General features: G+C 26.0%; 2 protein-coding genes across 2 annotated transcripts in view; one reads left to right on the plus strand and one right to left on the minus strand.

The window, feature by feature from the left end:
* The first annotated feature begins 9,358 nt into the window (after positions 1-9,358).
* Positions 9,359-12,908, plus strand: LOC108479607 (serine/threonine-protein kinase SRK2B). Its single transcript, XM_017782316.2, has 9 exons — positions 9,359-9,871; positions 10,102-10,176; positions 10,255-10,356; positions 10,663-10,716; positions 10,807-10,899; positions 10,993-11,085; positions 11,511-11,615; positions 11,708-11,806; positions 12,175-12,908. Exons 1-9 carry the CDS (start codon positions 9,752-9,754, stop codon positions 12,502-12,504), a joined length of 1,071 nt encoding a protein of 356 aa, XP_017637805.1. The 5' UTR covers positions 9,359-9,751; the 3' UTR covers positions 12,505-12,908.
* A 5,379-nt stretch (positions 12,909-18,287) lies between these two features.
* LOC108479387 (UDP-glucose:glycoprotein glucosyltransferase-like) overlaps positions 18,288-18,883 on the minus strand; it is a 30,265-nt gene continuing 29,669 nt past the window's right edge. Inside the window, exon 37 of the mRNA XM_017781948.2 lies at positions 18,288-18,849. Within this exon, the coding sequence (XP_017637437.1) occupies positions 18,682-18,849 (168 nt within the window). The 3' untranslated portion in view covers positions 18,288-18,681. The remainder of the gene's footprint in view (positions 18,850-18,883) is intronic.

Below are 18,883 nucleotides of genomic sequence, written 5' to 3' on the forward strand. Positions count from 1 at the left end.
TAACTCGACACTAACTCAAGATTGATGACAACACCTAAACAATTATAGTGCATAATATATTGTACATATTTCATGTGTTATTATTAATTAGTTTCAAATTATACATTTTATTATTTATTATATGTTATTTTTAAAACCAATCTATATATTTTAAATATGTAGTTTCCACGTATATATATATATATATTAAATAATTGCTTATCTTTTTTTCAAATGAACTGTGATTAAAAGACAATCATTACGATAATGAAAGAGAAAGTATCCTGTGAATCCAACAATCTTGATTCTCTTGGCTATCCAATTATCAGTAAACTACATTCTCTAAACACATGAAAAAACATCAAATCTGACATTATACATCATAGATAATAACATCAATCTCTCAAAGAACTTTACATTTTCCTTTCAAAGCATTGACAAAGCTAAGACTGTCAAATTTCAGTAAGATAGATTACCATCTGTGACTCTTGATCATTACAGAATCAAGCCTAAAGGCTTTGGGCTTCAACCACTAATGCATTAAGGCAATACATCAATGTGTTACTTCCACAAACAATTTTACTTGTGGAGTCCCTAGCAACCATGACAATACTTGCATGTTTGCCTTTGGGCAGTCCATGTTGAGAGGTGTTGATTATCTATTGAAAAGGTATTAATCACAGTGGTTTGGTTCATGAAATCATCATGCATACAAAAGGCTTGGATGAATTTCAATTCCATCAAAAAAGGAAAAAGATGAATTTCTTGCTTCCCAAATATATTAGCATAAGCACAGGTCATTGTTATGTTCATCTTGATTCAACATCTATCTTGATTCAACATCATAGATATTACTTTTACATGATTTAAATAATATAAATTTGTGATAACAATGTTGAATTAATTAAAAGGTCATATAACATCATAAAATACTTAAAAATCTTGGAAACAAAGAACTTCATGATTATAATTATGAATTTTTACAATAAGATGTGTAAAATGAAAAACAATCATCACCACAACAATAAAAATAGCATCCGTTAGGATCGAAATTATTATACATGTGATACAATCGCAATTTAAATCATTGTTATTTTTCTCTTAATTAATTTAATTTAATTAGATGCTATAAAAATTCTTAAAGAAATATAATTTCTTTTATAATTATAAAACAATTTTAATTAATTAATTAATTAAATTAGAAATAAATAATAATGAAACATACTCAAATTTAATGGGTATAATTCTTTTCTTTTTACTGTGGCCAAAAATAATTTATTCCGTTTTCTCCTTAATTTTTAACATTAAATTTATATGATGAATTGAAAGTTCAATAATACAATAAGAATATAGCACACAAGCAACACGTAAAATAAAAATAAAAAATTCTATTTAGGTTTTTTTAGTTTATAAAATTTTTAAATTAATTATAGTAAAATTGTACTTTGGTCCTTAAAAATGATAAAAATTTAATTTAATTATTTAAAGATTATAATGATATAAACTATTGAAATGATAAAATTACATTTTATTATTTTAAAAATATACAATTTAATTCCGACCCTCCAAGATGGCACAAACACTTTTTGCCACTTTTATTTATTTATGTAAGTAATAAAATAAGTAGTTTTAAATATATACATATATAATCATTTAAAAAAAGATGAATGTATATAAAACTAAGAGATTAAAATACTTTTAGTTATATTTTGTTATAAAATAATCAAATGAAACTTATACAGACAAAAAATAAAGTGAAAGAAATATGAGAGTTCCTCGTTAATTATAATAAATGAAGATTTATTTAAAAGCAATTTAAAATATCTTTAGGCTTAGGATTTAATTTTTATAAATGGATGGACGGGATAGTGATGACATCCACGTTAATAGGATTTATAACACTTCTTCTTAAATGTCTATCAATAAAACTATATATATATATATATTACTTACTAGATAGAATCCACGTTTTGCCTAGGCTAAATTAATGCTCCTTGATTGGTCTTCACAATATAATTCCCATTAATTATAGTTTGGCAGCCCTGCTTTAGTAATTAATTTGTGACTTTAGGTGATAGGGAAGAAAGGGCAATGAAATCATACTCAGAAGCATTTATGAACACATACAAGTATGATAGAAAAGCTGGCTTAACAAAGGGCATGAGACTAGGCTCTAAGCAATGTATGATTTTTTTGTTTAGTTCATCAGTATAGTTTGTTCACAAGAATATTGCATTACTGTAATCTTAACTTTATTGTTTTCTTCTTTAGTATGACATCTTTTATTGAACTTAGGTATGTGATATTTACATTATATATTATCCTACTTTTTATGGTAGCTGATTCAATAAATATGTATATTTTAATATAATGTAAATATTATTTTTGCCTGCACTTATGAAAGTGTAAAATATATGTAAATTTACAGGTAAATATGACTTTTGTTGGCACTTTAAAATGTTTAGTATCTTATTTATAATGAAGATTAAAAGCATTGGGAAAATTTATGTCGGCAAATGCTCGCACTTTACTTGCACTAGTGGTTTGCTTGCTGGAATTTTTTTACTGGCAGTTGCCTAGCTAACGGTCAACAAATTGCCAACATCGTCAATACCGGGACCTTTTTATCTTTTACTGGCGCTTGTAAATGCCGGTAAAAGTGGGTTATTTTGTTACAAGAAAAAAACTAATTATATATTGATTAATATGTAGAGCCCAATAATTATATTTTTTAATTTTATGATAAATGACATGTCAAATTAAAAATGTCTACTTATCATAATAATATAATTAATTTGTATTCGGTACCATGCACGAACCAATTGTATATATTAACTTTATCATACTTTTTATAACATTAGTTTTATTAAACATCATTAATAAATTTTCTCAAAGAAATCGAAAAAGTAATTTAATTCAAAATATTTAAAAATACACAACTAATTTAGAATAGGTTATGTTAATGTTATTTAATTTGTAAAATATTTAATATTAAGACAATACAAAAATCATCATGGTTTGAATATTGTAATTTAAATTAATAATAATTTTTATATATTATTAGATTATTTTATTTTAATATAAAAATTGTTAATATTCAATCTTTTATAATATTATATTTATCTTTGCTCTACTTTAAACAATTTAAGTTGAGCAAACATTATAAAATAAGATTGTAACATATATGGAGATCGTGTAGTTGAATCTATTTATTTATTTTTACCATTTATTTTAATAAATATGATAATATTTGATTACTTTTGGTTGAATCTTGTTATTTTTTTGAATATTAATTTCATTATAAGTTTTTATCATATGCTTTCTTTTAACACAATACTTAAAACTATCCATAACTCATTCCCAACTTTTAAATAAGAGGAGAATAATGCGCTTCAAGACACTTGAATCCACATCCTTTTGCATTAACAACAATGTCGATGCTAATTGAGCTAAAATTCAATCAATAAATTTTTTATTTTAATATGGAAATATGTGCTTATAATTTTTTTTTCTAATCAAACCTATTAGCTTCACTTGCTATCATATTAGTGTGTTAAATGATGTTGTATAAACTGTGCCACAGAGTTTTTTTTTTTAACCTCATATTATTACTATGGTATATTAGTTTAGATTTTGCGCGATATATGAATTGATTGTGTATCAATATTACAATAATTTTATAATTTTGTTTTTGTTTTAATTAATTAGTAAATTGAAAAATGATATTTAAATTTTATTAAAATATTTTTATTTAAAATTAAATTTAAATTTAAAAATTAGTTGTAAATTGATTTTAATATTGTAAACGTTAATTTTAAAAATATATTTTAGTTTAAAATTTACTATATATTTCTGTGAATTTTCTTGATAGTTTGTATTTACTATAATTTATTTAACTTAATTATGAATAGAATCGTAATTAATTTAATTTTATATTTTTAGTGTATATTTAATATATTCATGCACATTTCAATATATGCCCATTTAGAGCATATATTATTTAAGTTAAATATCACACAAAATATTGATATAAAAATAAAATACATTTTATATGCATACTTTTGTAATCACATAAAATTTATTGATTTTATTAAAAAAATGAGGTATAATAATATATAGAAAATAAAAAAGTCTAAATGCATTCAACAATAAATATAAATATTTTCAAAATTAATTAATGAATTAAATATATCAACCAAACGTGTTGATGATATTTTAGAACCTAGGCGAAATAATAAATTGCAGTTTTTAAATAGTAAGAGAGAGTAAAAGTATTAAGGGAAAGTAAAAAGGTTTGAGGGTGTGAGGTAAAAATGTAAAATATTATAATTTGGTATTCAATTTATTTGAATTCGAAAATTAAATTTGATTCGAACTCGAAATTTAAAAAAAATTCAAGTTGACTCAAATAACTCGATTTGTTTAACTCAAAATTTGATTTTTTCATTTTTTTTCAAATCGAACCAAGTTTTTCTCACTCCTAATAATGTTAGTTTTATCAACATGTGATTGAGTATAATAGTAATATACATTGTACTCCTAAAAAGGATAGTTTAAATTCAAATTTTAAATACGACAATATTAGATTGAAAATCAACAAACCTAAGATTAAATAATAAAATAAATATAAAAAATACCTAAATTAATAAATAATGCCAGCTCTGTCGCATAATTTCTAAACAGTACTAGATTTAACGTTACACCGCGTACCTCCAATATTATTACCAATAAAACTTAATTTGGCCTACTAATCTACTCATAGCATATCATTTGTTTTAGAAACTCTACCAAACGAATCTTTACATTTAAGTATGCCTAATATTTTATTCTCAAAAACTGAAAATGTATGCTTAATATATTTGTTTATCGTAATGATAAGGGAATTATTGAGAGAAACTATCATAAATTTTGAAAAATTAAATTTTGTTTGAAATGTGTTATAAAATTTTGTATTTTTCATAAATTTAAGATTTTATTTTAGAAATTTATTTTAAAATTTTAAAATTTAAAATAAATTGTTAACATTATTAAAATTATTTGATAAATTTAGATTCACTATAACAATATTTTCTTAGTTACATCGCCATTAAATAGTATTTTTTTTAATTTCAAAATGATATACTAACAATTTTTTTAAAAATAACAATGTTAACAATTAGACCTAAATTTTAAAATACGAAAAGTAGAAAGACTAAACTTCAAATTTATGAAGAATACAATAGCTTATGGCATATTTTAACCTTAATTTTTTTAGAGATAATATTAGGCTTAAATCACAAAATGGTACCTAAATTATACCTATTTCCTAAGTTGGCACCTAAATGTTTTTTTGGTCACAAGTGGTACATAAACTTTACTCAGTTACTCAGAATGATACCTAAGCTATACTATGTTACCCAAATTACCTCTATCGTTAAAGAAATATTTTACGACATGTGGCAACTTTTAACTACAAAATCCAAAAAAAATGTGAATTGTTATTTCTTTAAACTTTTTTTTAAAACAAAACTTATAAACATATTCATCTATTTTGTTTTTTAACTAACAACTCTGATAATAATAAAAAAATCAAGAACCCATAAAAAAAATTCATTCAAATCCAAATTTTGATGACAAAACTTAGATTATGATGAGCTTCGTTCCATTTTAAAATTTTGATTTGGATTCGTTTCTCACCCAAATCAAAATTTATGTATTATTTTTCTTAAAAATAAAATTAAAAAGTGTTCATTTAATTGAAGAAAAAGTATCTCATACACTATTTATAGAATATTTTAGATTTCATAAGCGAGTTGAACATATTACATGCATCCGGTAAGGTATTGTAAAGTTTTAATTTAATTAAAGAAAAATGATCTTATATTGTGGAATTTTTTAGATTCTACAAGCGAGTTGAATGTGTTACATGTGTCTTGTTGCATATATTAAAAAAAGAAAAAAAAACTCATCATAATTTAGGTTTTGTTGTCGTAAATTGAATTTGGATGAATTTTATAATAGATTCTTGAATTTTTCATTATCAAAATTTTTAATAAAAAACAAAAGAGATGAATATATTTATACATATATATATTAAAAATACTTTAAGAAAATAATATTTATTTCTTAAAGGAAAACGAACAAGGTGTATCTGATTCAGTTCATTTGACATTTTTCGTAAATGTAACTCTCGATTGAATTTTGTTCTTTTCTTTATTTCGATTGAATATTTTATTCCCTAGTAAAGCTTAAGCGCATTGTGTTCCATTGGCTAAAATGGGAAAAGTAAACAGTGGCAAAGGATGCAAGTGCATGAGTCCCACGCGTGGGCTGCCGTTTTCATCCGGTTTATCTCCCACTTGTATTCTCTATTCTTTTCTTAGATAACCGACCGATTTAACAGAACTGACCCTTTTTCCCACGCGCAGCTGTCTACATTACCGTCAGGCTCTCAGGGGAGAGATAAATCAAGTAGATTGTGGACCACTCAGCTTGCAATGCTCCACCACCGAACCTAATCCTCAAATTGATTAGAATAGACCCACAGGTCATAAATAAAGGTGATCCTAATTATGATTAAATTTTATTTTTCCTTAATCAGATTTGAATTAATTACCTCATAGTTGATATCATTAAAGTAATAAATCATTTCTTTAAAAAATTAATCTTAAGCAATTTGTCATCATACAAATTTATTACATTTATACATGACTACCCGAAGTGATATAATAATAAAATAATTTTTTAAAAATTCATATTATTATTTTAACAAAATTAATTTATTAATAAAAATCTTTTTTTCAAAAATATATAAAATGATGAATTATACTAAGTTAAAATTAAGGATAAAATTTAAAATTTCGGAGACTAAGGCCACAATTAAACTAATAATGATGTGGTGTACATGCTCAGCATCTTTTGATGGGTTTATTGGGTCACTTTTTTTTTTTAATTTTAATAATATGGTGAAAGGTTTAGTTGAAAATGAATCAGATTGTCGACTATGCTATAAAGACTTTCAACCTCACGTTTCAATCGTTCTTGCTATGACGATTTATTGAGTAAATGTATCATTAAAGAAATGCAATAAAATAAATCAATTTTCATAGACGTGGATTATTATTATTATTATTATTGAGATCATGATCACGATTTTTAAATTAATTTTATCATGATTGAAATTAATTCCTGTTTTATTAAGGTTATTTATAATTCTTTAAAAATTTAGATAAAAATTAGTGACGGAGTCAAGATGTTAATTTTGAGGAGGCTAAGTTAAAATTAGGCGTGCTACGTAATAATCGATTTAAATATATAAACAATCGGTTAAAAAAGTAATATTCTAATATAACAATCGATTTTATATTCATTTCCATTTTCATATCACTCTCATTTTAATTTCATTTCATATTCAAATCATAAATCACATAATATAAAATTTTTACTTTTAATCAAACATATTCATGCTTGTGCTTGTTCAACAATTCGAAAATCATAATATTCAAATTTAACTTGAAATCCATAATTTACTAATTTTATAATTAGAATGGTAATTTTCAATTGAAACATAATCTTTTAAATACTAATTAAATCATTCAAATTTCATAAAAATAAAATTAATATAGCTAGATATAGTAAATCAACTACTAATGACAAGCTTGAATATACATGGTTTATCAAGTTAACAACTTAAGTTTCCTGATTCAAAATTCATATAACTTTCAACTTGGTTAACAATTTTTTATTCCGTTTTCATCAGAATACTTATTGCTTCACAAGCTATTATTTGACATAATTTTAAACAAAGTGACGAATGCTTTCTTCCTCCCCTTCACTTTGGCCGAAACTTACTATATCTAACTATTTTTGTTTCGTTTTTACACTTCTAATAATTTATAAACCGTCTTCTAATAATTTTCCACAAAAAAATATACACATTTCACTTAATTTTATAAGCTTCCATCAATATTATTTAATGACAAATTTTAATATACTTGATAAAATAAAATAAAAAACTATTGGTACTTATATGTAAAACAACTTTCAAAGATTCAAAATCTATGAAAAAATTGAAGAAAAAGCATACCTTATACTTAAAATTTGGAGGAAAATGACCAAGAAATTTTTTCTTCTTTTCTTGCTAGGCAACAATATGAAGGAGAAAGATGATAAAAGTTTGTTCGTCTTTTCTTTTATATATATTATTATATTACTTGTAAAAATTATTATTTTAAGTAAAATATTAAATTATTATTTAACAAAAATATTAAAAAAATCATCATAAATAATTTAGCTTCTTCAATAAAATTTCCCTTTGTTTTTATTAAGAATAACTTTTTAATATTATTTTAATATTATAAAAATATTAGAGGGTTTACTTATATTTTAGGAGGGCTATAATATATATATACAAAGGGGAAATTGCTAAAATCTTAAACCTTAAGGGGGCCTACTTATATTATTGAGAGGGCCATAGTATATTTACAAAGGATTAAATTGAAGAAAACTAAACTTTGGGAGACTATGGCCCCTACTTGGTTCTACCATTGATAAAAACCCTTTTAATTATTGCATTAATAATGATGTCAATTTTAAAATTTAATTATTTAAAAAATATAATGAAATAATTTATTTTTTCATCAATCTATTTAATTAATTTAATAAATAAAAATATGCTATAATAATGTATGCAATTTCAAAAGAATCTCCTTACGACCGTCAAAGTTAGTTTTTTTTATTTAATAAAATCTTTTAAATAATTTTTTATATGATATAAATTCAAATTCACACATCAATACATGCACGTATTACATTATCACATAGATGAATTTGTAGATAAAATTTGATATCAAATATAAATAAACTCATTTCAACTAATAAGTTTAGTGCTTGAATTCCATTTTTAAACAAACTTTCATAAATTTAGTTATTTAAAAAATCATTCAATTTAAGTCAATAATTCCATCTTTAATCTCTTTCTTTTATCAAAAAAAATTATCCAACGCATCAATATATTTTCTTTAATATATTACGGAATTATTTTTAAATAAAAGAGTCAAGAGTAATAATAAATTATATTATAATTCAAATTTTAAAAATAATATTATTAAAATAAATAACCAGACAATAAAATGGATATAAAAGACATGGAAGAAAAATATTATATTATCGTGGGTAAATTATGGTACGAAATCTACAATTTCCAATTTATTGAGCAATTACAAATTACAATAATCAATAACCCTAAATTTCATCATGATCTTCTCACGGACGGTCATCAACTTTATGTTAATCAAATTGAATCATGGACGAGAGCTCACGATAAACACAGGAAGGGTCTCCGCAGGGAATCAGACCGCTTTTAGAAGAAGAAAGTAGCAGTGGGGATATTCCTTGGAATTATCATTATGTTCACTCGCTTCTCTTTTGTCTTGCAAAGCAAAAACCAAAAGCTAGATTCCAAAATTGCCCCTCTCTTCTCTAATAAAACCAAAATAAAAATAATTTAAAAAAAAGGCTTATAAACAGTAAAAAAAGATTCTTTCTCTTCAAAAAGCACTGATTTTGCTCTGTCATGATTTGAATTTTTTTTCAATATTCCTTTTACTTTCCTTCAAATCTCTCCAATCTCCACCGCTACTTCCGCCACTTCGGCCACCGCCGCGAATTTCCGATTTATAATGTGTTTGTATTAATTGTTACCTGTTACGATTTGTGAATAATTGAGTTAGGGTTTTCGATTTATCTTGATTTATTTGTAAAGGAAAAGGGAAAAAGTAAAAGAAAATAAAAGATGGACAAGTACGAGCTGGTGAAAGACATAGGATCTGGGAACTTCGGCGTAGCGAGGTTGATGCGTAACAAAGAAACCAAAGAACTCGTCGCCATGAAGTATATCGACCGTGGACAAAAGGTTCCTTTCTCTTTATATGTATATATATATATATCTGTGTATATTTCTTTCTATGAATTATTGTATGCATGTATGCTTATATAAAGGATTGTTTGTTTGTTTTCATTTTTAACGAAATTATCGTCCTTAGTTTTTTAGAGATTGAAATCTGCAGCTGAGTGAAAGATTTCTTGTTGTTCTATTATAATTGAAAGCAATTTGGAAACTTGTTGCATTTTAACTTTGAACAGATTGATGAGAATGTGGCAAGGGAGATTATAAATCATAGATCACTACGTCATCCGAATATAATTCGGTTCAAAGAGGTATCAAATTTTTATCCTCTTAATTTTCTTTTATCTTTATATTATTCTACTTAACTGTTTTCTTTTTCAATTTTGCAGGTGGTTTTGACTCCTACACATCTTGCAATTGTGATGGAGTATGCAGCTGGTGGTGAACTCTTTGAGCGAATTTGCAACGCTGGACGATTCAGCGAGGATGAGGTTCGCTTTTGATTATGAAACTTTTGGTTACAAAATAGAATACTCTTTTGCTAGTGATGTCTATCGCAGGGGTTAGCTACAGGAAGCTAGTAATGTTTATTTTACTTTAAATTTCGTACCGTATGGTTGGCTGCATTATGTACCCTTTTCCCCTCTCAATTGAATTGATTCAGAAACTAGTATGAGATCAAATACCTCAGTCTTATCAATTGAACAATCCTGCATTATATTTCTAAGTGAGAGATTGGCTGCTAGCCGATATTGAACTTTATCCTAATGACGTTCTTTCTTATTTTGTGTTTTCAGGCTAGGTATTTTTTTCAGCAGTTGATCTCAGGAGTTAGCTACTGTCATGCCATGGTAACAAAGATTGACATTCCTATCTATTGCATGAAGTTAAAACTGCATGTTCTTGTAATCTTCTTATATTTTACATCTTTTGACTTTCAGCAAATATGCCATCGAGATCTGAAGTTAGAGAATACCCTGTTGGATGGGAGCCCTGCTCCTCGTCTGAAAATCTGTGATTTTGGTTATTCAAAGGTATAAATGAATGGGGTCATTATTACAGTAAGCATGGGCAAATGCATTTAAAATTATTCTGTTTAAGATTGTCCCTTATCCCCCATTTTGTAGTCATCTCTACTGCATTCAAGACCCAAGTCAACTGTTGGAACTCCCGCATATATTGCACCAGAAGTTCTTTCTCGGAGAGAATATGATGGCAAGGTAATTTAGTCTTTATCTACTTTGTTCAAATGTTGTTGATGGCTGCTTCTTTATTTACTTTGGGTTATTTGAGTTATGATTATGTGCTTATGATAAATGATCTTGTGTGCTAGAGTAATTGATGCCTTTACATGCTGTTCTAAAGATCAGCTGGTGTTTCTTGGCACATGTTATGAGTGATTATATGCTTTGTAAATGATCAATCATCTTTAACAATTAGTTGGAAATCCGCAACAGTGCATTGTTACAGCTAGTTTTGCTTTATGGTGATGTTTTCATTATAGTGACCATGAAAGCAGTACCATGTGGAATATTTTATCACAGTAAAGATAAACTGCAGCCAGAGTTTTATCAAGTCTTTCCAAAGCAGAGAGGTTTTCACACTTGCAGTTTCTGACTGTATTTAGGATTGGATTTCTTTTCAGATGGCAGATGTATGGTCTTGTGGGGTGACTCTTTACGTTATGTTGGTTGGTGCATACCCATTTGAGGACCAAGAGGATCCTAAGAACTTTAGGAAAACTATTAGTGTAAGTTACATCATCCTGCCCATCCCTTTTTTTGACTTCACTTGATCATTATGATTTCTTAAGTTCCTTTTTTTCATTTTAATCTGCTGCAGAGGATAATGTCAGTTCAATACAAAATCCCAGACTATGTTCACATATCCCAAGATTGCAAACACCTCCTTTCTCGCATATTTGTTGCTAGCCCCTCCAGGGTATGTCCTACTATTATTGATTGGTATTTTGCCCTTCCAGGGTATGTGCATTTCTGTACGTCTGTTTTCTTGTTTTTATTTTGTGCTTTTTTTTTTCTTTTTTCCTTTTTTCTTATCTTGTGCTGAAGCACGATCTTGTAAACTGTCTATTCCTTTGGAGTTATGTTTGGTCATAATCCGTAAAGAAACTTTCTTGCTAAATGAGGAAAAAGTATGAAGCAGGGTATTTTTATTTCTCTGCATATGAAGTGGAATTGCCTTTCTAGGGGTGGCTGTTTTTATACATTTCATCTTTTCATCAGCATCAATGAGCCTGCTTTTCCATTTCCTCTCTCTCCATTACTCAATTTCAACTTGTGTTTTCACAGAGGATCAGCATCAAAGATATCAAGAGCCATCCGTGGTTTTTGAAGAACTTGCCCAGGGAACTGACAGAGGCAGCTCAAGCTGCTTACTACAGGAAAGAAAACCCGACGTTCTCCCTCCAAAGTGTTGATGAAATCATGAAAATAGTTGAAGAGGCCAAAGTCGCCCCTCGAGTATCACGGTCGATCGGAGGCTTTGGCTGGGGTGGAGAAGAAGATGGGGATGCAAAGGAAGAAGATGCAGAAGAAGAAGTAGAAGAAGACGACGAAGAAGATGAGTACGAGAAAACGGTAAAAGAGGTACATGCCAGTGGAGAAATTCACGTCTCTTAAGGAAAAAAGAGAGTAATATATGGTTTCCAAACGATGGAGTTTTGGTGTCTTTTAGTGCTTACATATGTTCTTATAAATATGATGTCAGTTTTTTGCTATAGGACCTGGGTGTTGAATAAACAACCTGTAAATTAGTGTGTTTTGGACCAGAAGTTTGTGCAGTCTCTAATATGATTTTGTAGGGTGTATTGGTACTGATTAGGTAGGTGGAAACTACAGGGATTTGAAGCCTGCCTAGTTGGTAAGTTGGGTAAATGTAGTGGTCTACACTTTTTAGAGTAAAATGGAAGATCTGTCATCTATGAGTCCTATAAGTTTGATTTCTTCCATCATAAAGTGGTATGTTATGTCTAGAGTTGCGACTCCATAAAATTTAAGAAATTACCAATATAATTTTTAAGTAACATTTTCATTATTACTGCTACTACTACTACTACTACTACCACTACTTTGGTCTTGTTTCTGCATCTCTCATGGTGTCTTCAACTAGGTTTTGGTTATGTTTGATTCTTTGATGTTGAAAACATGGACCTGATCTTTCCTTGAAAAGAAATATAAGATTTGAGAACTTGGAACACAACACAATTATAAGCCAAAAATCTATAATATGATGATCACCATAAAAGAAAAGGTTAGTATATGTGTTTCCTCTCTAATAGGTCTATTTATACCCACTAATTGGTATCTATTTTATTTTTTTGATTTAGAACTTTGTATTTCGTTGATACTTTACTAACATTGTTAGTTAACGTTGAAGTATTGACAAACTAATCAAGTGATGGTAAAATAAAAAAGGTTCAAAATTTTAAAATAAAAAATTATGAATTTATGAATTTATAAATTATGAATTTTCAAAAATATGCCTTTATTTAGTAATTTTATATATTTCTTATAATATATCAAGTTTTTTATATTATCTCAAAATAAAAATATATAAAATCTAAAAATATTTAAAAACACATAAATTTATAAATATAATTTCATGCTGCAATGTAGCTGGACAAATTGTTATCTTCAAATTATCTGGAAGAATCATTTACCCAGATTATATTTCAAACATGCTTTTAACAGTTTTATATATTATTTTTTTATAAAATACCATAATTTTATATTATCATTTTGAAATTAAAATATATAAATTTATAAAATATGACATTTTATGAAAATACAATAATATATAACTATTTAAAAACATATTTGGAATGAATCTAAACAATTTAGCTCTGTTTGTTTCAATTGAAATTGACTTCTGGAAAATCATTTATGAAAAATAATTTACTTTTTTGGTGTTTGGATGAACTTGTGTAAAATATTTTCTATTGTTCGATAGATTTCTTGAAATATTTCATAAAAGCCATTTTCAATGAAACAAACATACATTTGAGATTTTTTTTACCTTTTCATTGTTTAATTGAGTTTATGTTATATTTATAAATTTATATTTTAGATTGTTGCTTGTAAAACAAACACGACATAAATATATTTGTTATAAAATATTATAGTGCAATTTCCTTTTAATAATAAAAAATTATTTTCTAATAAGAAAATATTTTGTACTAATCAATTGCCGATATAAACTTAAAACAAATAATCCTTAATTAAAACTTAATTTAAATTACATATATTATATATATGAGAGTACATATTAACATATTTGAGTTATAAGAGATAAATGAAGCTAAACATTATTTAAACTAATAGTCATATTTATAAAATTAAAAATTCATATTTTTATATTAGGCTAAAATATGTCATAAGTCTTTGTACTCTTCAGAAATTTAAAAATTAGTCCATGGACTTTAGTTTTTGAATTAAATTAATCTTACTTTTAGTTATTAAAATTCAGTTCAGTTGTTAGCATTATTAAAATATTTGTTAAATTCATGTTTATTATAACGTCATTTTTACTTACATGAATACCGAGTATTTTTATTTAAAAATATGATATCAACAAAATTGACAAAAAAATTAACAATGTTAACAATTGGACTCGATTTTCAAATATGAAAAGTAGAGGGCTAAATTCTTGAAAATAAAAGTATAGGGTCTAAATTTTAAATTTGTGAAGACTACATAGATTTATGACATATTTTGACATTTATACTACAAAAATTTATTATTAATATTTTTATAATTGTAATAAATATTTATTATTAAATTATTAATATTGAATATTTTTCAATAATATATAAAGAATATTATTTAAAATTATTAATTTTAAAATTTATTATTAAAATAAAATTGAAATATTAAATAATTTATTAAAATAATAAATTATATTAATAATTTAATATATAATTAGATATAGATAATTAAATATGTATGTTTAATAATATTGAAAATTATTTTAAAAATAATATTGAAAATAATAATATTTTATATTAATATTTTATTAATTTTAAATATTTTAAAAATAAAAATTTATTATTAATATAATAATATTAAGCTTTACTTAAGTTAATTTTTATATAAAAATAAAATCACCTATAAAAGAGTGTTTTTTTTTTTTAAATGACTTACTTTTTTCCAAAGGGCAAGTTATTTTATAGAAAAAATGGCTTATTTTCTATTGACCTGTAAATCATTTTCCGATGACCAAATTGTTTTCCATGAAATAAGCATAGGGAAAAACATAAAACATTTTCCGAAAGTCATTTTCAATGAAACAAATGGAGCCAAATTAACCTGGACAACCATTTTTCCATGTTCATTTCGATCTGAAATAAGATATATAATTTCTAAAAATTATGTTTTAAATATTATTTTAGATTTTTAATATTTTTAATTTCAAATAATAATATAAGAACTTGATATTTTATAAAAATAAAAAATATAAAATTATGATGAATTTGGACAACAATTTGTCGAGATTCATTTCAGGATGTGAAAAATTATACATATTTTTTGTTTATTTATTTATTTTTTCCAAGTATTGTACTTAGAGGCTAATTGTATCTAATTAACTATTAGTGCTATGTTAACACAAACAAAAGAAATTAGTGTAGAAGTGTCAAAGTGTGTGAATGAAATATGAATTCGATTTGAATTCATTACTTTTTTTAGATATTTTTGTCAACTTGACCTCTTTAAACCCTAAATCTAAAATTACCACTGAACTCTATAACAACTATTGAGTTGAGTATTTTTTCTTTAGATTCTTTGTAATCTGACCTCTCATATATTCCCAAATAACTCTTAACACTCACCTTGTCATAATTTATCTCAACATTTGCTTTTGCCTTTTATGGTTGTTGACTTATACAATTTCATCACTATAAATATATACCAGGGGTCAATAGGTCAGAAATCATAAAATAAGTTATCATATAAGATTGATATACAAAGATTTATGGTTTTCATTAGTTTGAAATGACACAAATGATTCTCATTAAGAGATAAGAAAAAGGGAAAATGCTTTTCATCTACTAAAACCATTCCTGAGGGTTTTATGAATATAATGCAGGAGTATTTTAACAAAAATTCCTCTCTCAATGAATTATGACACTCAATGGCTTAGCCAAATGGGTCACATGCCACATGTATTTGTGCTTTTACATAGATTTTGCCATATCTATATGGGATCGAAAAGTCACAAGGTCATTGAATTCAGTGGAGATTATTGTTTGCTTGGAATCAATTGTCATTCAGCTATTAAACGGTTTAAGTTAGAAAATTTCGGTAACGAACAGAAGTGGACCATTCAAAACATTCCATAATGCATATTTTTATTTGTTGCACATAATTACAATGTTAGACATTATATATATAAAAAATTATTTGATGCACTACAAGTAGAGCTAAAAGATTCCAGAGTAGGATGAAATGCTATATGTGCTATGAGGAAATATTAAAAAAAATTAAAAATAAATTAATAATCTCATATCATGTACTAAATCCTGTTTGTGGGGTTAAAAATTCCACTAACAGTGAACAAAATACTAACGTAAAATTAACATGTGTATTTATATATATACATATCATTTGATATCAAGCTTGTACAAATGAATGAAAGAGTTAATTAGATTTGATGAAAGAGTTAATTAGATTTGATGATTATTCAATTTAATACATGAAAAAAAGGATTATGCATTCTAACACAAATTCTTAATTATAGTAACAATTTTCTTCTGTCGCATTTATTCCAGTATTCGAGAATTTCGAAGACCTTTATAACTAGGAATGTTCAAGCTTTGGTTAAAACCGAATTAACTGATCGAACCGATCTAATTCAATTAATTAGCCGGTTAACCGATCTAGTTCGACCGGAGGCCGATTAAAGATTTTTTGAAATTTCGGTTAATGGTTAATTCGGTTCAAAATCAGATAATTAACCGAACTTAATAAATAATATTATATGTATTAAGCTATTACTAATTCAACTAATTTGGTCAAATGAATATTATTATTTATTTTTTGATATGTTCTATACTTATTTTAACAAAAAAAAAATATAAAATTCAATTAATTCGATTAACTAACTGAATTAACCAAAATATTTTAGTTCGATTAATTTTTTAAAAGAATTTCAATTCGATTAATAATTAAAAGATTAAAAATTTGATTAATACTAATTCAATTTAATTAACCGTTTCTACACTCCTATTTGTAACTATCCAACAATAACATATATCTAGTTACCACAACCACCACTTTCTTCATACCAGTTTTCAATAAATTTATTCATATAACCGTCTATTTATTTATATATAAATGAGTAAAACTATTTATTTATTTATAACCGTTCAACTAGGGTGTGCAAAATTCGAGTAAAATCAAAAAAAAATTAGTTAACTGACTGAATTCGGTTAATCGATCGGTTAACCGAATTAATTCGGTCAGGGGTCGATTAATAATTTTTTGAGTTTTTGGTTAACGGTTAATTTGGTTCGAAACCAATCGATTAACTGAATTTTTTCGGTTTAACCGAAAAAATTAATAAATAAAATTATAATATATAAATAGTCTACTATTCACTCAAACTCAATCCAACATAAACTCAAATACCCAATCTAATATATATTAACTCAAGTACCCAACCCAACCCAATCATAAAAATTACAAATAATTTAGTAAATAAAAATAAAAATCTTAAACTAAAAATAAAAATAAAAACATATAATTTTATACAAATAATTCGGTTAATTTAGTTAATTCAGGTAATTCGGTTAATTCGATTAATTAGGTTAATTCGGTTAATTTTTTTGAAAAAAATTCAGTTCGATTAACGGTTAAAAATTTTAAAGGGTCAGTTAATTCGGTTAATATTATTTCGAATCGGTTAACCGGTCAGTTAACCGACTGAACACCGTTACGTTTAACTTGCAATCTCGACACCAAAAGATGTCGATTTTAGTGTAATTCCCCGAATAAAGGTTGGTGCTTATAGTTTCATGAAAAAACGCCCCTAAATCAACCCTGAACTCGAGTGTCGAAAAATCTTAATTATTACACACTTATTACTCAAAATTCATTGAACCGATGGAGAATTAGCAGCGTAAAATTTTATATAAAACTCGATAGTTGAAGATGTCGTGGTATCCCTAAATGTATTTTAAGAAATAAATTTTATCGTTCACGCATAGTAATAATAATATAAAACTTTCCACAATATTAATGTAAAAATAATAAATTAATAAAACAAATACATAAAATTATATGTATCACATATGACACTAGAGATTAATTATAAAATTTATTAAAATAATTTAAAATATAAATAATTTACTATTCAAATAGTAATGAATAAATCACACTAAATCTAGCCATAATAAAAAGGCCACACCTTTATTTAAGGTACTATCAAAAGAACCTTCCTTTCACAATCATGGCATGTGGCCGACAGAATTACACTTACAGAAAAAGAATATTACAAAAATTAGATCTCATGCCATGCGTGTAACCTTTCTAATAAAATAAGGTTGAGAAAATTCGTAGTTAAATGGGGATTTATATAAAAACCTTACCAAAACTGGAAGCTTCGACTTTTAGGAACTATTTTACCAAAACATTGCATCCTCATGATGGCATTTTACCAAAATTTTAAGGCAAAAAATGTCAGTTCAAAAAAAAAAAAAAAAAATTCATGCAGCATGGGTTATGGTTACCTGTAAAAGACTCAGTACGAACTGGATGCCAAGAACATGGTTTTGAATTGCAAGGGACTTGAAATCCAGATTTTCATAACTCAGCCTTGGATTCCATATCTTCCGATGAACTGTCATTCACCGACTTCTCGGATGATGCTAGTGCCTCGGGGTTGTCCATTTCATCACCCAATATTTTTGCCGTGAATTTTCTTGCTTCAAAGTCGAGATCGGTCCACTCATGAACTATTCTTCTAGCACCCTGAGAATCCAAGGATGAAAAGTTGTATGGAGAT

Source organism: Gossypium arboreum, chromosome 12, assembly GCF_025698485.1.
Source record: "Gossypium arboreum isolate Shixiya-1 chromosome 12, ASM2569848v2, whole genome shotgun sequence".
Taxonomy (NCBI): domain Eukaryota; kingdom Viridiplantae; phylum Streptophyta; class Magnoliopsida; order Malvales; family Malvaceae; genus Gossypium; species Gossypium arboreum.

Bases quoted from the DNA above. Each gene is read 5' to 3' on its own strand.
- LOC108479607 (XM_017782316.2), top strand. From the start codon at position 9,752: ATGGACAAGTACGAGCTGGTGAAAGACATAGGATCTGGGAACTTCGGC. The intron at 9,872-10,101 runs GTTCCTTTCTCT...AACTTTGAACAG, and splicing joins ATATCGACCGTGGACAAAAG to ATTGATGAGAATGTGGCAAG. The intron at 10,357-10,662 runs GTTCGCTTTTGA...TTGTGTTTTCAG, and splicing joins GACGATTCAGCGAGGATGAG to GCTAGGTATTTTTTTCAGCA.